The sequence below is a fragment of the Nerophis ophidion genome, linkage group LG20, assembly GCF_033978795.1.
Source record: "Nerophis ophidion isolate RoL-2023_Sa linkage group LG20, RoL_Noph_v1.0, whole genome shotgun sequence".
Classification (NCBI taxonomy): Eukaryota; Metazoa; Chordata; class Actinopteri; order Syngnathiformes; family Syngnathidae; genus Nerophis; species Nerophis ophidion.
Genome location: NC_084630.1, coordinates 40,840,213 through 40,863,918, shown reverse-complemented (window position 1 = coordinate 40,863,918; position 23,706 = coordinate 40,840,213). Strand labels below are relative to the sequence as shown.

Here is a 23,706-nt window from a genome sequence, read left to right as displayed (position 1 = left end):
GATCTAACATAATAATGAGAGTCCAGTCCATAGTGGATCTAACATAATAGTGTGAGAGTCCAGTCCATAGTTTATCTAACATAATAGTGAGAGTTCAGTCCATAGTGGATCTAACATAATAGTGAGAGAGTCCAGTCCATAGTGGATCCAACATAATAGTGTGAGAGTCCAGTCCACAGTGGATCCAACACAATAGTGAGAGTGCAGTCCACAGTGGATCTAACATAATAGTGAGAGTCCAGTCCATAGTGGATCCAACATAATAGTGAGAGTCCAGTCCATAGTGGATCCAACATAATAGTGAGAGTCCAGTCCATTCTGAATTTAACATAATAGTGAGAGTCCATAGTGGATCTGACATAATAGTGAGAGTCCAGTCCACAGTGGGGCCAGCAGGAGACCATCCCGAGCAGAGACAGGTCAGCAGCGCAGAGACGTCCCCAACCGATGCACAAGGAAGGAGAGGGGGGCAGAGCAGAAAAGAAACGGCAGATCAACTGGTCTAAAAGGGGGTCTATTTAAAGGCTAGTGTCTACAAATGAGTTTTAAGATGGGACTTAAATGCTTTTCTAACCGTTATTTTGTTAGAGATGCTAGTTTGTGTTGTCTGGATACTTGTGAGAAGTTGCCCCCCCTAAACATTGCAAGAATTAAAAACATTGCTGAAAATTTTTTTTAGTTTGTGGGGCGGTATAGCTCGGTTGGTAGAGCGGCCGTGCCAGCAACTTGAGGGTTGCAGGTTCGGTTCCCGCTTCCGCCATCCTAGTCACTGCCGTTGTGTCCTTGGGCAAGACACTTTACCCACCTGCTCCCAGTGCCACCCACACTGCTTTAAATGTAACTTAGATATTGGGTTTCACTATGTAAAGCGCTTTGAGTCACTAGAGAAAAGCGCTATACAAATATAATTCTCTTCTCTGTTCCGTTATATTTGTTTATTGTAAAATACATTTTCTGACGAGTGACCTCATTTAGCCCCCCCGCCTTGTCCCATTACTTTCTGCTGTGTTTGCGCCGCAAACATTCTTTCTGTCTTTAATATTATAGTTGTTTTTTTTTTGTTATCAAGCGTATTGCTTTTGTTGCTAAAGCTAATGCTACATTGCAATATTCCGATTTTTAGGTCTTATGCTTGTCCTCTTTTGTCACCACTTTTGCCCTTCAGCGGTGGAATAGAAATGACACAAAAATATATATACTCGTGGAGTTATTTTTACCTTTTAGTATTTTAAAACTCCTCTGAGCTCGCATGCCGCATGTTTGACACATTTTATGAGCGTCGTGCTAAGATGGGGGCCGTCTGTGTGCAGGAGCTGATCCCGGAGTTCTTCTACCTCCCCGAGATGTTTGTCAACACCAACACGTACAACCTGGGGGTGATGGAGGACGGCATGGTGGTCTCCGACGTGGAGCTGCCCCCCTGGGCCAAGACCCCCGAGGAGTTTGTGCGGATCCATCGGCAGGTAAGTTCTTCTCGCGGGGAAACACCTTATTTAATGTGCCTCTAGGTCGGTGTCTGAGATACAGTCTGGTGTGCCGTTGGAGATTATGGAATTACACCTAATCGGGTTCAAAATCCATCCATCCATCCATCATCTTCCGCTTATCCGAGGTCGGGTCGCGGGGGCAGCAGCCTAAGCAGGGAAGCCCAGACTTCCCTCTCCCCAGCCACTTCGTCTAGCTCTTCCCGGGGGATCCCGAGGCGTTCCCAGGCCAGCCGGGAGACATAGTCTTCCCAACGTGTCCTGGGTCTTCCCCGTGGCCTCCTACCAGCTGGACGTGCCCTAAACACCTCCCTAGGGAGGCGTTCGGGTGGCATCCTGACCAGATGCCCGAACCACCTCATCTGGCTCCTCTCGATGTGGAGGAGCAGCGGCTTTACTTTGAGTTCCTCCCGGATGGCAGAGCTTCTCACCCTATCTCTAAGGGAGAGACCCACCACACGGCGGAGGAAACTCATTTGGGCCGCTTGTACCCGTGATCTTATCCTTTCGGTCATGACCCAAAGCTCATGACCATAGGTGAGGATGGGAACGTAGATCGACTAGTAAATTGAGAGCTTTGCCTTCCGGCTCAGCTCCTTCTTCACCACAACGGATCGATACAACGTCCGCATTACTGAAGACGCCGCACCGATCCGCCTGTCGGGTTCAAAATATTTTTCGCAAACCAGTAATTTTAATCCGCAAATGTGCCGTTGTTGAGTGTCTGTGCCAGGTTCAAAATCTGATGCCATTTATTAAGCAGGCAAGAAGCAAGGAATGATGCAGAGACAGAGTTCAATTTGGCTCAATGAGGAGAGACGTTTGGGGCTGTACACTCACTGACAATCTCCCACCACGCTCCAAGGTCCAGTCCCGTGTGCTCCTCTATTTATCCGGGAGGTCCCTGGTTGCATCACTAAGGCTGCTTCTGAAGGAACGGGGGTCATTTCAGCAGCCCCAGTTAGACACAATATATCATTCAGAAATGGAAATGTGCTAACACTCGTGATATCGCCCTGTATCTGCTTTGTCTGAAGTGAAGTGAATTATATTTGTATAGCGCTTTTCTCTAGTGACTCAAAGCGCTTTACATAGTGAAACCCAATATCTAAGTTAGATTTAAACCAGTGAGGGTGGCACTGGGAGCAGGTGGGTAAAGTGTCTTGCCCAAGGACACAACGGCACTGACTAGGATGGCGGAAGCGGGAATCGAACCTGCAAGCCTCAAGTTGCTGGCACGGCCACTCTACCAACCGAGCTATGCCGCCCCTGCGTCTCGGTACTCGATGTTCTGGACACAAACACTGATACGAGACGACTCGCAATCTTGGATTGCAAGTTGTCCCTTTTTGGGTCGCCTTTTGACGCCAACCCATAGGGGGCGCCACAAATGTCATTTACAGTTTTACATAGTGAAACCCAATATCTAATTTACATTTAAAGCAGTGTGGTTGGCACTGGGAGCAGGTGGGTAAAGTGTCTCGGCCAAGGACACAACGGCAGTGGCTAGGATGGCGGGAAGCGGGAATCGAACCTGGATCCCTCAAGTTGCTGGCACGGCCACTCTACCAACCAAGCTATACCCTCCCCCCCCCCCCCTTCCAATATATATTGCCATTCAGCATACGGAGCGGAAAACACAACCAGAAAAATGTAGGCTTCTTCACGCGACGAAGCCGGCCTACTTCACCACAGTCTGTAGTCTATTGCCCCCCCAGGCAGCAATGAGATGCAGAAGCCCCCTTGCCCCTGGAGGAACACCACCTTAACTAACAAATATTCTGGGGGAAACCCTTTCACTGTTCCATGCACTCTACAGAACAACTACAATTTGAGCATTGGTTTAAAGGCCTACTGAAATGAGATGTTCTTATATAAACGGGGATAGCATTCTATGTGTCATACTTGATCATTTCGCGATATTGCCATATGTTTGCTGAAAGGATTTAGTAGAGAACATTCACGATAAAGTTCGCAACTTTTGGTCGCTGATAAAAAAAGTCTTGCCTGTACCGGAAGTAGCAGACGATGTGCGCGTGACGTCACGGGTTGTGGAGCTCCTCACATCTGAACATTGTTTACAATCATGGCCACCAGCAGCGAGAGCGATTCGGACCGAGAAAGTGACGATTTCCCCATTAATTTGAGCGAGGATGAAAGATTTGTGGATGAGGAAAGTGAGAGTGAAGGACCAAAATGTTATAATTGGGTTGTACTTGTATAGCGCTTTTCTACCTTCAAGGTACTCAAAGCGCTTTTGACACTACTTCCACATTTACCCATTCACACACGCATTCACACACTGATGGAGGGAGCTGCCATGCAAGGCGCCAACCAGCACCCATCAGGAGCAAGGGTGAAGTGTCTTGCTCAGGACACAACGGACGTGACGAGGCTGGTACTAGGTGGGATTTGAACCAGGGACCCTCGGGTTGCGCACGGCCATTCCCCCACTGCGCCACGCCGTCCAAAAAAAGGAAAAAAAAGGCGATTGCAGTGGGAGCGATTCAGATGTTATTAGACACATTTATGAGGATCATTCTGGAAAATCCCTTATCTGCTCTTTGTGTTACTAGTGTTTTAGTGAGATTATATGGTCGAACAAATTCCCTTGTGGATCATTAAAGTATGTTTAAGTCTAAGTCTACCTGAAAGTTGGAGGGGTGTGGCGACCGCCAGTGTCTCTGAGGGAAGCCACGTTTCTCAACGAGGCGAAGCGAAGGCAGCCGTTGGGGCCGGGCTGAGATTATTATTTTCTCCCCTCCTCCACGGTGGAAGCATCCCCCGTTCGGGGGCGGCCGGTCGGAGGAGGCAAGAGAGTCCGCAGCTGCCTCTTTGACAGGTGCAGGAGGAACGACGCAAGCTCTCCGCTCGTGTCTACGGTAAGAGCCGACTTATTACCACCATTTTCTCACCGGTTGACATGTGGTAGGGAACCATGTTCGCTTGACCGCTCTGTTCCATAGTAAAGCTTCACCGTCATCTTTCGGGAATGTAAACAACGAAACACCGGCTGTGTTTTGTGTTGCTAAAGGCGGCCGCAATACACCGCTTCCCACCTACATCGTTCTTCTTTGACGTCTCCATTATTAATTGAACAAATTGCAAAAGGTTCAGTAACACAGATGTCCAGAATACTGTGTAATTATGCGATTAAAGCAGACGATTTAAACTGTCTGCTACAATCCGTGACGTCACGCGCACGCGTCATCATACCGACGTTTTCAGCAGGATACTTCGCGGGAAATTTAAAATTGCAATTTAGTAAACTAAAGCGGCCGTATTGGCATGTGTTGCAATGTTAATATTTCCTCATTGATATATAAACTATCAGACTGCGTGGTGGCTAGTAGTGGCTTTCAGTAGTTTTTTAAAAACGAGCAAAGGGGCGGGACTTTGCCACTAATTAACCATAATCCAGTGTTGGGAGTTTGAAACTTTGAGGATGTCTGCATTACGTCTTCCCGAGCCTTTTGACGGCGACCCATAGGGGGCGCCACACATGTCATTTACAGTCCAAACGAGGGCCTTAATGAGCACGTCCATGATGTTCCTCTGCGACGAGTTCGCCATTAATTTGAACGAGGACGAAAGATTCTTGGATGAGGAAAGTGAAAGTGAAGGACTTGAAAAAAAAAAAAAAGACGAGAGCAGTAGGAGATATTCAGATGTTATTAGACACATTTACTAGGATAATTCTGGAAAATCCCTTATCTGCTTATTGTGTTACTAGTTTTTTAAATAAATGAATAAATGGGTTGTACTTGTATAGCGCTTTTCTACCTTCAAGGTACTCAAAGCGCTTTGACACTACTTCCACATTTACCCATTCACACACACATTCACACACTGATGGAGGGAGCTGCCATGCAAGGCGCCAACCAGCACCCATCAGGAGCAAGGGTGAAGTGTCTTGCTCAGGACACAACGGACGTGACGAGGTTGGTACTAGGTGGGATTTGAACCAGGGACCCTCGGGTTGCACACGGCCACTCTCCCCACTGCGCGTGACGTCACGGATTGTAGCGGACAGTTTATTCCTGACCCGATCCCAGCTGTAGTGGCATAAAACACTGAAAGTGATTGTTCCTATAACCCCTTTGTTTCAAATGTTTGTTCCACTTGGGGCGCGGGCATCTTGTCTGACTCACACCTTTTACACAGCCTTCCTTGTCACGTATTCTTCCTTTTCCCGCTTTCCCTCCACTAATTCAAACTGATCCAGCAGCGCAATTGAAGATTGTTTTATTTACAATAATTAAGGAACAGAATACTCGGGAAACAAAATAAATGGTAGCTTATATAAAGCCGAGGTCTACAGACAGGTGAGGTCTACAGACAGGTGAGGTCAAAGACGGTATGCTGGTGCCCGACTGCCAATCATGCGCCCAGCGCGCTCCTGCCCCTTACAGGCCTGCGTGGGAACTTTTCACCACCTGCAAAGGGTGCACACTGACATACACGCATGAATCACTCAAAAACAATAAAATAAACATAAATTCAAGTATGGCCCTCTATTTGGCTCCTACACCAGCTATAAATGGTCTGCTTTAATCGCATAATTACACAGTATTCTGGACATCTGTGTTACTGAATCTTTTGCAATTTGTTCAATTAATAATGGAGACGTCAAAGAAGAACGATGTAGGTGGGAAGCGGTGCATTGCGGCTGCCTTTTTAGTGAGATTATCCGAGGGTCTCTAAAGTGGCGTGTGCTGGATATTTGGGGGGGATGAGGTAGAGGTACGGATGCGTGGGTGGACAGGCGTGCGGCGGTGACAGATAGCTGGCATTTGAGGGTGTCAGCTGGCACAGTCGGGAGAGGGATGAGCGTGGCGCTTGAGGAGAGCCTAAGAGTGAATGACTTAATGGGCTGCTTGGCTCACTTTGGCTGCCGGGCTACCTCTAATGGCCTCGCCGCACACTTAGATTAGACAGCGGGAGGGGTGTGGGGAACTTGCAAACACCACACACACACACACACACACACACACACACACACACACGCTCCCGCTGTCTGCACTCGCGGGTTATGAGCCCGAGATGATTAACAGCTAATTAAGGTCCAATCTGGAGAGGCCATTAAAAGCCTCTCGGAGTAAAGGATGGCGCCAAACGGCAGCTTGTTTTTGTAGCTGCGACTGGCTTCTTGCTCGGCAATAAAAAGTAATCCACCTTAAGTTATTGCACGCGCTGCGACGGCGAGAGATAAAGTGCACTTGGGCGCACTCTCACTGGCTGAGCACGGTGTCACCGCGCTGGAGAGTACTTCTCTGACACCATGTCTTCTTGCTAACTTGGATGGACTTTAGAGAAGCTAGTGTGCAGCTTGTGCAGCAGCATGGATTTACTGTCCAAACACGGGCGTCGGTGTCTTTAATGGCAGTTTGCAGGATGATGGTGTGTCGCGCCCAGCTTAGTGTCACCGCATCTGGAAGCTGCGGTCCGTTGATTGATTGATTGAAACTTTTATTAGTAGATTGCACAATACAGTGAATTGAAGTGAATTATATTTATAAAGCGCTTTTCTCTAGTGCAGGGGTGTCAAACTCAAATACAGAGCGGGCCAAAATTTTAAACGGAACAAAGCCGCGGGCCAAGGTTTGTCCCCTAGAGGGGGGGGGTTGCCCACATCTGAGGTCCTCTCCAAGGTTTCTCATAGTCAGCATTGTCACTGGCGTCCCACTGGATGTGAATTCTCCCTGCCCACTGGGTGTGAGTTTTCCTTGCCCTTTTGTGGGTTCTTCCGAGGATGTCGTAGTCGTAATGATTTGTGCAGTCCTTTGAGACGTTTGTGATTTGGGGCTATATAAATAAACATTGATTGAAGGTTGAACAAATGTTCTCTTTCTCCTATGTCCCCCCCTCCCTTGTGGAGGGGGTCCGGTCCGATGACCATGGATGAAGTACTGGCTGTCCTGAGTCGAGACCCAGGATGGACCGCTCGCCTGTATCGGTTGGGGACATCTCTACGCTGCTGATCCGCTTGAGATGGTTTCCTGTGGACGGGACTCTCGCTGCTGTCTTGGATCCGCTTTGAACTGAACTCTCGCGGCTGTGTTGGAGCCACTATGGATTGAACTTTCACAGTATCATGTTAGACCCGCTCGACATCCATTGCTTTCGGTCCCCTAGAGGTGGGGAGTTTGCCCACATCTGAGGTCCTCTCCAAGGTTTCTCATAGTCAGCATTGTCACTGGCGTCCCACTGGATGTGAATTCTCCCTGCCCACTGGGTGTGAGTTTTCCTTGCCCTTTTGTGGGTTCTTCCGAGGATGTCGTAGTCGTAATGATTTGTGCAGTCCTTTGAGACATTTGTGATTTGGGGCTATATAAATAAACATTGATTGAAGGTTGAACAAATGTTCTCTTTCTCCTATGTCCCCCCCTCCCTTGTGGAGGGGGTCCGGTCCGATGACCATGGATGAAGTACTGGCTGTCCTGAGTCGAGACCCAGGATGGACCGCTCGCCTGTATCGGTTGGGGACATCTCTACGCTGCTGATCCGCCTCCGCTTGAGATGGTTTCCTGTGGACGGGACTCTCGCTGCTGTCTTGGATCCGCTTTGAACTGAACTCTCACGGCTGTGTTGGAGCCACTATGGATTGAACTTTCACAGTATCATGTTAGACCCGCTCGACATCCATTGCTTTCGGTCCCCTAGAGAGGGGGGGTTGCCCACATCTGAGGTCCTCTCCAAGGTTTCTCATAGTCAGCATTGTCACTGGCGTCCCACTGGATGTGAATTCTCCCTGCCCACTGGGTGTGAGTTTTCCTTGCCCTTTTGTGGGTTCTTCCGAGGATGTTGTAGTCGTAATGATTTGTGCAGTCCTTTGAGACATTTGTGATTTGGGGCTATATAAATAAACATTGATTGATTTTAACCTTCATCTTGAGTTAGGGTCGTTTTAGTTTTTAAATGCATAAAATAACCATAAAAATGTAATTTTTTTTTAATCAAGGCTTTTTGACTTTGTCAGGAATCTCTACTTCAACAAAACAAAACATTTGTTTGGTTTTTCACTAAATTATAAAATGCTCTGGATGAAATCATGACCTTGGTGTTGTTAGGGTCGGTTTCGACCCAGTTATAAAAATAAGATTATCAAGCAATAATTCGAGCCAAAACTGAACACACTGATAGCCAGCTCCTCTCCCAATCATGTGAGCTTTAGGGGATTCTCATTTTACCTTGTTATCCAGTACAAAAAAAAAAGAAAATGTGAGGTCAATTCAGTCTCAAAATTATTAAAATGAAAAAATAAATAAAACAAATAAGAGATAAGATAAGATACATGTTCTAATACCCCTCAGTAATAGTCAGGTAGCACATCAACCTTTTATTTATTTATAAGATTATTTGAAAGTTAATTTTACCATTTTTTTAATTGAAATCTAGGGGTATACTTGCAAAAAAAAAGGCCCAATGGCCCACTCCAAAAATATTAAAACCACTATTTTCATGGATAAGGAAACCTAAGAAGGTAACCAAGAGATGAGAAACAAATTGGATGATAGTTATTTGTTTTTAGTGTATTTTACAGCTCATTTAAGACGTGGGTCAAAACCGACCCGTTAACATCAGAGATGGTAACAGAAAGCTAACACAAGAGGAAGGTTAATAGGGACCCAAACAAGTTTTGCATTAAATATTGAACAAGCAAGGCTTATAGGACTTTAGTGACATGCAAAATCCAGTTTCAAATAATAATGATAATTAAATGTTTTAAATTTTAATAAAAATTGTATGCCTTTTTTTTTTCTTTTTGCAATCTTCTGAGGTAAATATCACATTTTTTCCACAGGCTAATAATACATTTGAAAATAAAATAACAATAATGAATGAACCAAACATTCAAGCCTTGAAGTAGCAAGAGAAAATGCATGAATAAAACGTTAATTATTGGTCAGTTTGCTGGAAGTTTCCCGGAAGAGTTAGTGCTGCAAGGGGTTCTGGGTATTTTTTCTGTTGTGTTACGGTGCGGATGTTCACCCGAAATGTGTTTGTCATTCTTGTTTGGTGTGGGTTCACAGCGTGGCGCATATTTGTAACAGCGCTAAAGTTGTTTATACGGCCACCCTCAGTGTGACCTGTATGGCTGTTGACCAAGTATGCCTTGCATTCGCTTGTGCGTGTGTGTGTGTGTGTGTAAAAGCCACAAATATTATGTGACACGCTGTTAGTACGGAGGAAAAGCGGACGTGACGACAGGTTGCAGAGAACGCTAAAGGCAGTGCCTTAAATGCACGCCCCCAATATAGTTGTCCAGGTGGAAATCGGTAGAAATTCGGGAGAATGGTTGCGCCGGGAGATTTTCGGGAGGGGCACTGAACTTCGGGAGTCCACCCGGAAAATTAGGAGGGTTGGCAAGTATGAGTATTAGCGGTGAATGCGGTGTTATAACATCGGCGGGCCAGCTCTAATGCTAAATTGATATTGCCTCAACGGCCAAATTAAATTACACGGCGGGCCAGATTTGGCCCGCGGGCCAGAGTTTGACACCCATGCTCTAGTGACTCAAAGCGCTTTACATAGTGAAACCCAATATTTAAAGGCATACTGAAATGAGATGTTTTTATTTAAACGGGGATAGCAGGTCCATTCTATGTGTCATACTTGATCATTTTGCGATATTGCCATATTTTTGCTGAAAGGATTTAGTAGAGAACATCCACGATAAAGTTCGCAACTTTTGGTCGCTACTAAAAAAAGCCTTGCCTGTACCGGAAGTAGCAGACGATGTGCGCGTGATGTCACGGGTTGTGGAGCTCCTCACATCTGAACATTGTTTACAATCATGGCCACCAGCAGAGAGAGCAATTCGGACCGAGAAAGTGATGATTTCCCCATTAATTTGAGCGAGGATGAAAGATTTGTGGATGAGGAAAGTGAGAGTGAATGACTAGAAAGAAAAAGAAAAGGCGAGGGCAGTGGGATTAGACACATTTACTAGGATAATTCTGGAAAATCCCTTATCTGCTTATTGTGTTGCTAGTGTTTTAGTGAGATTATATGGTACCTGAAAGTCAGAGGCATGTGGCCACATGTGTGGTGAGCGCCAGTGTCTCTGAAGGAAGCCATGCAGCTGCAGGAGGACGCAAGCTCCGCTCATGTCTACGGTAAGAGCCGACTTATTACCGCAATTTTCTCACCGAAACCTGCCCGGTGAAATGTGGTCGGGAAACATGTTTGTTTGACCGCTCTGATCCATAGTAAAGCTTCACCTTCGGGAATGTAAACAAGGAAACACCGGCTGTGTTTGTGTTGCTAAAGGCAGCTGCAATACACCGCTTCCCACCTACATCTTTCTTCTTTGACGTCTCCATTATTAATTGAACAAATTGCAAAAGGTTCAGCAACACAGATGTTCAGAATACTGTGTAATTATTCGATTAAAGCAGACGATTTATAGCAGGGATCGGGCTGGAACGAAAGGTCCGCTACAATCCGAGACGTCACGCGCACGCGTCATCATACCGACGTTTTCAACATGATACTTCGCGCGAAATTTAAAATTGAAATTTAGTAAACTAAAGCGGCCGTATTGGCATGTGTTGCAATGTTAATATTTCATCATTGATATATAAACTATCAGACTTTGTGGTTGATAGTAGTGGCTTTCAGTAGGCCTTTAAAGTTGTTTATACGGCCACCCTCAGTGTGACCTGTATGGCTGTTGACCAAGTATGCCTTGCATTCACTTGTGTGTGTGAAAAGCCGTAGATATTATGTGATTGGGGCCGGCACGCAAAGGCAGTGCCTTTAAGGTTTATCGGCGCTCCGTACTTCTCCCTACGTCCGTGTACACAGCGGCATTTTAAAAAGTTATACATTTTACTTTTCAAAACTGATACCGATAATTTCCGATATCACATTTGAAAGCATTTATCGGTCGATAATATTGGACACCTCTACTTGTGAGTGTTGCTGACACAGCTTTGCAACACTTGACATTCTCGTTTCAAGCATGTTTTACTCAATACAGGTCATCACATCTCAGCAAGAGCAAAACCCTTAAAACGAGTAAAACACTCTAACATAAAATCTGCTTAGTGAGAAGAAGTATCTTATCAAACAGAAAATAAGCAACTATCACCCTTATTTGCGAGATTTAATCTTACTTATATTTCAGTTCTTGCAGTGTTGCAAAAGGAGGGGTTTGTAAACAGAGGTATTTACTGTACCGGGACATGGTGCAGTGTTACAAATGGAGGGGTTTGTAAACAGAGGTGTTTACGGTCCTGGGACATGGTGAAGCAGAGAAGGATCACCTCCCACTTTTCCAGCCTGATAGCAATCAGCCCTGGCGTACGAGGAGAGGTGGTGGGCGTGCTGCTGAGATCAGGGACCTGCTTGTTGTTTTGTTTTTCTAGCATGGGGTGGACATGGAGGTTAAGAACCTGATCCTGCCTTGGTCAGATAAGTCCAGGTGTCTGGGCTCTGTCTGCCTCGGTCTCTGACAGGCCGTTATATATTTCTGCTCTGCTCAGCATTAGCACGGTGGCTGACGTGTGTGCTCCCGTCTCGGCGTGGATATTTCTTACCTGTCATGTGTCATCTTTGCAGTACTAAGTACTAAAGAGTAGTGCCTGATAAGTCATCTCTCTTGTCTTCAATGTTTACCATTGAAAATGCTTGTTATGGTTTGTATGTTTCATTACAATCTTCTTACTCTTGTTTTTTTTTAAACACTGCCTATAATGAGGGATGGGTGTCAGGTTCAAACACTGATGCCATTTATTAAGCAGACAAGAAGCAAGGAATGATGCAGAGACAGAGTTCAATTTGGCTCAATGAGGAGAGACGTTTGGGGCTGTACACTCACTGACAATCTCCCACCACGCTCCAAGGTCCAGTCCCACGTTCTCCTTGTTTTATTTGGGAGGTTCCTGGTTAGATCACTGAAGCTGCTGCTGAAGGAAGCGGGGTAATCTCAGCAGCCCCAGTTGGACACAATACATGATTATTCAGAAATGCAAATGTGCCGACACTCGTGATATCAATCAATCAATCAATGTTTATTTATATAGCCCTAAATCACAAGTGTCTCAAAAGGGCTGCGCGAGCCACAGCTACATCCGCGGATCATCGCCCACATAAGGGCAAGGAAAAACTCACAACTCAGTGGGACGTCGATGAGAATGACTATGTGAAATCTTGGAGAGGACCGCAAATGTGGGTAATATTGTAAATCCCACGTAAAAGAGGAGAGATGTTCATATGTTTGTACTATTCAGTGTTTTATCGTTCATAGTTAATATTGTAAATCCCACATAAAAGAGGAGTGCTGTACATTTTGTTAATATTCAGTGTTTTATCGTTCATAGTTAATATTGTAAATCCCACGTGAAAAAATGACGTTCACATGTTGTTAATATTCAGTGTTTTGTGTTTTGTTGTTCATAGTTAATATTATAAATCCCACATAGAAGAGGAGTGACGTTCATATGTTGTTAATGTTCAGTGTTTTATTGTTCATAGTTAATATTGTATACCCCACGTAAAAGAGGAGTGATGTTCATATATTGTTAATACTCGGTTTTATTGTTCATAGTTAATATTGTAAATCCCACATAAAAGAGGAGTGATGTTCATATGTTGTTAATATTTAGTGTTTTATTGTTAATTTTTAATATTGCAAATCCCATGTAAAAGAAGAGCAATGTTCGTATGTTGTTAATATTCAGTGTTTTATTGTTCATAGTTAATATTGTAAATCCCACGTAAAAGAGGAGCGATCTTTATATGTTGTTAATATTCAGTGTTTTATTGTTCATAGTTAATATTGTAAATCCCACATAAAAGAGGACTGATGTTCATATGTTGTTAATATTCAGTGTTTTATTGTTCATAGTTAATATTGTAAATCTCACGTAAAAGAGGAGCGATGTTGATATGTTGTTAATATTCAGTGTTTTATTGTTCATAGTTAATATTGCAAATCCCACATAAAAGAGGACTGATGTTCATATGTTGTTAATATTCAGTTTTATTGTTCATAGTTAATATTGTGAATCCCACATAAAAGAGGAGTGATGTTCATATGTTGTTAATATTTAGTGTTTTATTGTTAATTTTTAATATTGTAAATCCCATGTAAAAGAAGAGCGATGTTCGTATGTTGTTAATATTCAGTGTTTTATTGTTCATAGTTAATATTGTAAATCCCACATAAAAGAGGACTGATGTTCATATGTTGTTAATATTCAGTGTTTTATTGTTCATAGTTAATATTGTAAATCTCACTTAGAAGAGGACTGATATTCATATGTTGTTAATATTCGGTGTTTTATTGTTCATAGTTAACATTGTAAATCCCACGTAGAAGAGGAGTGATGTTCATATGTTTGTAGTATTCCGTGTTTTATCGTTCATAATATTGTAAATCCCACGTGAAAAAGTGACGTTCACATGTTGTTAATATTCAGTGTTTTGTTGTTCATAGTTAATATTGTAAATATCACATAAAAGATATTAACTGAATATTAACAACATATGTTGTTAATATTTGGTGTTTTATTGTTCATAGTTAATATTGTAAATTCCACATTAAAGAGTAATATTCATATGTTGTTAATATTCAGTGTTTTATTGTTCATAGTTAATATTGTAAATCCCACGTAAAAGAGGAGCGATGTTCATATGTTGTTAATATTTGGTGTTTTATTGTTCATAGTTAATATTGTAAATTCCACATTAAAGAGTAATATTCATATGTTGTTAATATTCAGTGTTTTATTGTTCATAGTTAATATTGTAAATCCCACGTAAAAGAAGACTGATATTCATATGTTGTTAATATTCTGTGTTTTATTGTTCATAGTTAATATTGTAAATCCCACGTAAAAAAGGAGTGATGTTCATATGTTTGTACTATTCAGTGTTTTATTGTTCATAATATTGTAAATCCCACGTGAAAAAGTGACGTTCACATTTTGTTAATATTCAGTGTTTTGTTGTTCATAGTTAATATTGTAAATATCACATAAAAGAGGAGCGGTGTTCATATGTTGTTAATATTTGGTGTTTTATTGTTCATAGTTGTAAATCCCACGTAAAAGAGGAGCAATGTTTATATGTTGTTAATATTCAGTGTTTTATTGTTCATAGTTAATATTGTAAATATGTAAAAGAGGAGCGATGTTTATATCTTGTTAATATTCAGTGTTTTATTGTTCATAGTTAATATTGTAAATCCCACGTAAAAAAGGAGTTATGTTCATATGTTTGTACTATTCAGTGTTTTATCGTTCATAATATTGTAAATCCCACGTGAAAAAGTGACGTTCACATGTTGTTAATATTCAGTGTTTTGTTGTTCATAGTTAATATTGTAAATATCACATAAAAGAGGAGTGATGTTCATATGTTGTTAATATTTGGTGTTTTATTGTTCATAGTTAATATTTTAAATATCACGTAAAAGAGGAGTGATGTTTATATGTTGTTAATATTCAGTGTTTTATTGTTCATAGTTAATATTGTAAATCCCACGTAAAAGAGGAGTGATGTACATTTTGTTAATATTCAGTGTTTTATTGTTCATAGTTAATATTGTAAATCCCACTTTCTTTATGTTCATGTACATTTTGGGTGCCCTATCAGTACCAGTGGTCTGTTTTTAGAACTCTATCGGACTTTGTGACTTTTGATATTGGTGTTCCTTAAGAAAAAGGGACCAAACACGCATACTGTACAGCAGATGTTTACATCTAAATGTGTAAATACCATTTATACACACGTACACATTGCCCCCCCCCCCCCAGACACATTTTTTTTTTCTCAATGTGGTCCCCGAGTGAATATATTTGCTCAGCTCTGTGCTAGAATGCAGACGCCAACCATTGTTAACCAAAGTGGGACAAATAATATTGTTTTATTTTATTTTTTCCACTTCTTGGTTCATGGAGTAGCAGACACAAGAAAGGGGCGTCGTCATAATTCTGTTGATGCCAAAGTGATTTTAAAAGGGAAAAATACAAACCCCGTTTCCATGTGAGTTGGGAAATTGTGTTAGATGTAAATATAAACAGAATACAATGATTTGCAAATCCTTTTCAAGCCATATTCAGTTGAATATGCTACAAAGACAACATATTTGAAGTTAAAACTCATAAACTTTATTTTTTTTTGCAAATAATAATTAACTTTAGAATTTGATGCCAGCAACACGTGACAAAGAAGTTGGGAAAGGTGGCAATAGATACTGATAAAGTTGAGGAATGCTCATCAAACACTTATTTGGAACATCCCACAGGTGTGCAGGCTAATTGGGAACAGGTGGGTGCCATGATTGGCTATAAAAGCAGCTTCCATGAAATGCAAAGTAATTCACAAACAAGGACGGGGCGAGGGTCACCAATTTGTAAGCAAATTGTCGAACAGTTTTAGAACAACATTTCTCAACGATCAATTGCAAGGAATTTAGGGATTTTACCATCTAAAACCATCAAAAAGTTCAGAGAATGTGGAAAAATCACTGCAGGTAAGCGATGATATTACGGACCTTTAATCCCTCAAGTGGTACTGCATCAAAAACTGACATCGGTGTGTAAAAGATATCACCACATGGGCTCAGGAACACTTCATAAAACACCTGTCAGTAACTACAGTTGGTCGCTACATCTGTAAGTGCAAGTTAAATCTCTACTATGCAAAGCAAAACCAATGTATCAACAACACCCAGAAACACCGCCGGCTTCTCTGGGCCCGAGCTCATCTAAGATGGACTGATGCAAAGTGGAAAAGTGTTCTGTGGTCTGACGAGTCCACATTTCAAATTATATTTGGAAACTATGGATGTGGTGTCCTCCAGAAGAAAAGAACAATCCGGATTCTTATAGGCGCAAAGTTCGAAAGCCAGCATCTATGATGGTATGGGGGTGTATTAGTGCCCAAGGCATGGGTAACTTACACATCTGGGAAGGCACCATTAATGCTGGAAGGTCCATACAAGTTTTGGAGCAACATATGTTGTCATCCAAGCAACGTTATCATGGACGCCCCTGCTTATTTCAGCAAAACAATGCCAAGCCACGTGTTACAACAGCGTGGTTTCGTAGTAAAAGAGTGTGGGTTCTTTCCTGGCCCACCTGCATTCCAGACCTGTCTCCCATGGAAAATGTGTGGCGCATTATGAAGCGTAAAATACGTCAGCGGAGACCCCGGACTGTTGAACGACTGAAGCTCTACATAAAACAAGAATGGGAAAGAATTCCACTTTCAAAGCTTCAACAATTAGTTTCCTCAGTTCCCAAACGTTTATTGAGTGTTGTTAAAAGAAAAGGTGATGTAACACAGTGGTGAACATGCCCTTTCCCAACTACTTTGGCACGTCTCGCAGCCATGAAATTCTAAGTTTATTATTATTTGCAAACATCTTGTCTTTGTAGTGCATTCAACTGAATATGGGTTGAAAAGGATTTGCAAATCATTGTATTTTGTTTATATTTACATTAACACAATTTCCCAACTTATATGGAAACAGGGTTTGTAAGTGCATATGCAATCTGCACTTGAATCCAGATTCTCCGCCAAACGTCTGCAAAGCTTCTTCCTGGTCCCACGCGCCATCGCTTTACAGAGTTTGACCGCAAGTCCTGCATTTATTTAAAAAGAGGAAAACGAGTGAGCGTTCTTGTCCAAATCAGTGAAATTCTACAGATCTCATCGGCTGCCCTGCAGTTCATGTTTGCTGCTTTTCAGTCATCTTTGCTCTTGTCGTGTTGCTGCTGACAGGCCGGCAAACCACTTTCTCTCACACACACACACGCGCACACACACACACACACACACACACATACACACACACACTGCAGAGCCGAGCAGCGTTGTAGTACTTGTGGCCTTTTACCAAGCATGTGTTCTCTTGCAGACGTGAGCTTGAAGTGTCTTTAGAGGAAACACTTTGCTGGTGTTGAACGGGCGCAGACAAGTGAGTGACGGCTCAGACGTCCGGGCGGAGGAGTTTTGCCACATGCTGAACTCGCTCGCCATGTATAAGATAGCTCTAAAAAGCAGGGAGGTCATTGTTGTCTTTCCCATAAAAAATACCGCATTTTTCAGACTATAAGGCGCACTTAAAAACCTTTCATTTTCTCAATAATCGACAGTGCGCCTTATAAGCCCGTGCGCCTAATGTACGGAATAATTCTGGTTGTGCTTACCGACTAATATCAGAATCGGTCATTAAGAGTTGGAAAGCAGGGAGGTCATTGTTGTCTTTCCCATAAAAAATACCGTATTTTTCAGACTATAAGGCGCACTTAAAAACCTTTCATTTTCTCAATAATCGACAGTGCGCCTTATAAGCCCGTGCGCCTAATGTACGGAATAATTCTGGTTGTGCTTACCGACTGATATCAGAATCGGTCATTAAGAGTTGGAAAGCAGGGAGGTCATTGTTGTCTTTCCAATAAAAAATACCGCATTTTTCAGACTATAAGGCGCACTTAAAAACCTTTCATTTTCTCAATAATCGACAGTGCGCCTTATAAGCCCGTGCGCCTAATGTACGGAATTATTCTGGTTGTGCTTACCGACTGATATCAGAATCGGTCATTAAGAGTTGGAAAGCAGGGAGGTCATTGTTGTCTTTCCAATAAAAAATACCGCATTTTTCAGACTATAAGGCGCACTTAAAAACCTTTCATTTTCTCAATAATCGACAGTGCGCCTTATAAGCCCGTGCGCCTAATGTACGGAATAATTCTGGTTGTGCTTACCGACTGATATCAGAATCGGTCATTAAGAGTTGGAAAGCAGGGAGGTCATTGTTGTCTTTCCAATAAAAAATACCGCATTTTTCAGACTATAAGGCGCACTTAAAAACCTTTCATTTTCTCAATAATCGACAGTGCGCCTTATAAGCCCGTGCGCCTAATGTACGGAATAATTCTGGTTGTGCTTACCGACTGATATCAGAATCGGTCATTAAGAGTTGGAAAGCAGGGAGGTCATTGTTGTCTTTCCAATAAAAAATACCGCATTTTTCAGACTATAAGGCGCACTTAAAAACCTTTCATTTTCTCAATAATCGACAGTGCGCCTTATAAGCCCGTGTGCCTAATGTACGGAATAATTCTGGTTGTGCTTACCGACTGATATCAGAATCGGTCATTAAGAGTTGGAAAGCAGGGTGGTCATTGTTGTCTTTCCAATAAAAAATACCGCATTTTTCAGACTATAAGGCGCACTTAAAAACCTTTCATTTTCTCAATAATCGACAGTGCGCCTTATAAGCCCGTGCGCCTAATGTACGGAATAATTCTGGTTGTGCTTACCGACTGATATCAGAATCGGTCATTAAGAGTTGGAAAGCAGGGAGGTCATTGTTGTCTTTCCAATAAAAAATACCGCATTTTTCAGACTATAAGGCGCACTTAAAAACCTTTCATTTTCTCAATAATCGACAGTGCGCCTTATAAGCCCGTGCGCCTAATGTACGGAATAATTCTGGTTGTGCTTACCGACTGATATCAGAATCGGTCATTAAGAGTTGGAAAGCAGGGAGGTCATTGTTGTCTTTCCAATAAAAAATACCGCATTTTTCAGACTATAAGGCGCACTTAAAAACCTTTCATTTTCTCAATAATCGACAGTGCGCCTTATAAGCCCGTGCGCCTAATGTACGGAATAATTCTGGTTGTGCTTACTGACTGATATCAGAATCGGTCATTAAGAGTTGGAAAGCAGGGAGGTCATTGTTGTCTTTCCAATAAAAAAATACCGCATTTTTCAGACTATAAGGCGCACTTAAAAACCTTTCATTTTCTCAATAATCGACAGTGCGCCTTATAAGCCCGTGCGCCTAATGTACGGAATAATTCTGGTTGTGCTTACCGACTGATATCAGAATCGGTCATTAAGAGTTGGAAAGCAGGGAGGTCATTGTTGTCTTTCCAATAAAAAATACCGCATTTTTCAGACTATAAGGCGCACTTAAAAACCTTTCATTTTCTCAATAATCGACAGTGCGCCTTATAAGCCCGTGCGCCTAATGTACGGAATAATTCTGGTTGTGCTTACCGACTGATATCAGAATCGGTCATTAAGAGTTGGAAAGCAGGGAGGTCATTGTTGTCTTTCCAATAAAAAATACCGCATTTTTCAGACTATAAGGCGCACTTAAAAACCTTTCATTTTCTCAATAATCGACAGTGCGCCTTATAAGCCCGTGCGCCTAATGTACGGAATAATTCTGGTTGTGCTTACCGACTGATATCAGAATCGGTCATTAAGAGTTGGAAAGCAGGGAGGTCATTGTTGTCTTTCCAATAAAAAATACCGCATTTTTCAGACTATAAGGCGCACTTAAAAACCTTTCATTTTCTCAATAATCGACAGTGCGCCTTATAAGCCCGTGCGCCTAATGTACGGAATAATTCTGGTTGTGCTTACCGACTGATATCAGAATCGGTCATTAAGAGTTGGAAAGCAGGGAGGTCATTGTTGTCTTTCCCATAAAAAATACCGCATTTTTCAGACTATAAGGCGCACTTAAAAACCTTTCATTTTCTCAATAATCGACAGTGCGCCTTATAAGCCCGTGCGCCTAATGTACGGAATAATTCTGGTTGTGCTTACCGACTGATATCAGAATCGGTCATTAAGAGTTGGAAAGCAGGGAGGTCATTGTTGTCTTTCCCATAAAAAATACCGCATTTTTCAGACTATAAGGCGCACTTAAAAACCTTTCATTTTCTCAATAATCGACAGTGCGCCTTATAAGCCCGTGCGCCTAATGTACGGAATAATTCTGGTTGTGCTTACCGACTGATATCAGAATCGGTCATTAAGAGTTGGACAATATTGGAATATTGAGAAGCTGCAGGTGCTGTGTTTAAAGTGTCCTGTCGGAACATAACTTTTGTTACACAGACATACCGTACGTAGGGCTTATTGTGAACTCTGACCTTTCTGGTCCGTCACTCGTGGCCATGGATGAAGTGCTGGATATCCAGAGTCTGGACCGGGCGGGTGGTGGACCGCTCGCCTGTGCATCGGGATGGTGTCATGCTGGACTGGACGTTCACTATTATGTTAGATCCACTATGGACTGGACTTTCACTATTATGTTAGATCCACTATGGACTGGACGTTCACTATTATGTTAGACCCACTATGGACTGGACTTTCACTATTATGTTAGATCCACTATGGACTGGACTTTCACTATTATGTTAGATCCACTATGGACTGGACTTTCACTATTATGTTAGATCCACTATGGACTGGACTCTCACTATTATGTTAGATCCACTATGGACTGGACTTTCACTATTATGTTAGATCCACTATGGACTGGACTTTCACTATTATGTTAGACCCACTATGGACTGGACTTTCACTATTATGTTAGATCCACTATGGACTGGACTTTCACTATTATGTTAGATCCACTATGGACTGGACTTTCACTATTATGTTAGACCCACTATGGACTGGACTTTCACTATTATGTTAGATCCACTATGGACTGGACTTTCACTATTATGTTAGATCCACTATGGACTGGACTTTCACTATTATGTTAGATCCACTATGGACTGGACGTTCACTATTATGTTAGATCCACTATGGACTGGACGTTCACTATTATGTTAGATCCACTATGGACTGGACTCTCACACTATTATGTTAGATCCACTATGGACTGGACTTTCACTATTATGTTGGATCCACTATGGACTGGACTCTCACATTATTATGTTGGATCCACTATGGACTGGACTCTCACACTATTATGTTAGATCCACTATGGACTGGACTCTCACACTATTATGTTAGACCCACTATGGACTGGACTTTCACTATTATGTTAGATCCACTATGGACTAGACTTTCACTATTATGTTAGATCCACTATGGACTGGACGTTCACTATTATGTTAGATCCACTATGTACTGGACTTTCACTATTATGTTAGACCCACTATGGACTGGACTTTCACTATTATGTTAGATCCACTATGGACTGGACTTTCACTATTATGTTAGATCCACTATGGACTGGACTCTCACACTATTATGTTAGATCCACTATGGACTGGACTTTCACTATTATGTTAGATCCACTATGGACTGGACTCTCACACTATTATGTTAGATCCACTATGGACTGGACTCTCACACTATTATGTTAGACCCACTATGGACTGGACTCACACACTATTATGTTAGATCCACTATGGACTGGACTCTCACACTATTATGTTAGATCCACTATGGACTGGACTTTCACTATTATGTTAGACCCACTCGACGTCCATTGCATCCGGTCTCCCTTAGAGGGGAGGGGGGGGGCGGGGTCACCCGCATCTGCGGTTCTCTCCAAGCTATGGTGGCAGGCTGCAGCTCTTCAGGCACTGCCCAGTTGTCCATCACCCCTAAGGGATTCGCGTCAAGGGCGTCGGATGAATTATTCATTACTTATCGTGTTAAGCAATGTCAGCTAAGATTTATCTGGAGAGCCAGATGCAGTCATCAAAAGAGCCACAGTTTCCTTACCCCTGACCTAGAGGTTCTGAAACAGTTTCTTCCTTCAGGCCGTAAGACTCTTGAACGCATCATAATAATCCCCCCAAAAATGGTTTTAAGTGGCTGGAATATAAAGACAATATAACATACATCCATAAACCTGGATGCATTTTCAAAAGTGCAATTTATTTATCTGTACATCAGTCAATCAATCAATGTTTATTTATATAGCCCCAAATCACAAATGTCTCAAAGGACTGCACAAATCATTACGACTACAACATCCTCGGAAGAACCCACAAAAGGGCAAGGAAAACTCACACCCAGTGGGCAGGGAGAATTCACATCCAGTGGGACGCCAGTGACAATGCTGACAATGAGAAACCTTGGAGAAGACTTCAGATGTGGGCAACCCCCCCCCTCTAGGGGACCGAAAGCAATGGATGTCGAGCGGGTCTAACATGATACTGTGAAAGTTCAATCCATAGTGGATCCAACACAGCCGCGAGAGTTCAGTTCAAGCGGATCCAAGACAGCAGCGAGAGTCCCGTCCACAGGAAACCATCTCAAGCGGAGGCGGATCAGCAGCGTAGAGATGTCCCCAACCGATACACAGGCGAGCGGTCCATCCTGGGTCTTGACTCTGGACAGCCAGTACTTCATCCATGGTCATCGGACCGGACCCCCTCCACAAGGGAGGGGGGGACATAGAAGAAAGAAAAGAAGAGGCAGATCAACTGGTCTAAAAAGGAGGTCTATTTAAAGGCTAGAGTATACAGATGAGTTTTAAGGTGAGACTTAAATGCTTCTACTGAGGTGGCATCTCGAACTGTTACCGGGAGGGCATTCCAGAGTACTGGAGCCCGAACGGAAAACGCTCTATAGCCCGCAGACTTTTTTTGGGCTCACTAATAAGCCGGAGTCTTTTGAACGCAGATTTCTTGCCGGGACATATGGTACAATACAATCGGCAAGATAGGCCGGAGCTAGACCGTGTAGTATTTTATACGTAAGTAGTAAAACCTTAAAGTCACAACTTAAGTGCACAGGAAGCCAGTGCAGGTGAGCCAGTATAGGTATATATGTATGTATATATGTATATAAAGGTATATACAGTACAGGCGTAATGTGATCAAACTTTCTTGTTCTTGTCAAAAGTCTAGCAGCCGCATTTTGTACCAACTGTAATCTTTTAATGCTAGACATGGGGAGACCCGAAAATAATACGTTACAGTAATCGAGACGAGACGTAACAAACGCATGGATAATGATCTCGGCGTCCTTTGTGGACAAAATGGAGCGAATTTTAGCGATATTACGGAGATGAAAGAAGGCCGTTTTAGTAACGCTTTTAATGTGTGACTCAAAGGAGAGAGTTGGGTCGAAGATAATACCCAGATTTTTTACCGAGTCACCTTGTTTTATTATTTGGTTGTCAAATGTTAAAGTTGTATTATTAAATAGAGGTCGGTGTCTAACAGGACCGATAATCAGAATTTCCGTTTTTTTGGCGTTAAGTTGCAAAAAATTAGCGGACATCCATTGTTTAATTTCATTAAGACACGCTTCCAACTGACTACAGTCCGGCGTGTTGGTCAGCTTTAGGGGCATGTAGAGTTGGGTGTCATCAGCATAACAGTGAAAGCTAACACCGTATTTGCGTATGATGTCACCTAGCTGTAGATGCTGAAGAGTACAGGGCCAAGGTACAGTAATTTATTTATTTATTTCTGCACCTTATTGA

The 23,706-nt window shown here is 42.6% G+C and overlaps 1 protein-coding gene across 1 annotated transcript in view; it reads left to right on the top strand.

The window, feature by feature from the left end:
* lrba (LPS-responsive vesicle trafficking, beach and anchor containing) overlaps positions 1-23,706 on the top strand; it is a 971,728-nt gene that overhangs the window by 766,979 nt on the left and 181,043 nt on the right. The window contains exon 47 of the mRNA XM_061881243.1: positions 1,311-1,463. Within this exon, the coding sequence (XP_061737227.1) occupies positions 1,311-1,463 (153 nt within the window). The remainder of the gene's footprint in view (positions 1-1,310; positions 1,464-23,706) is intronic.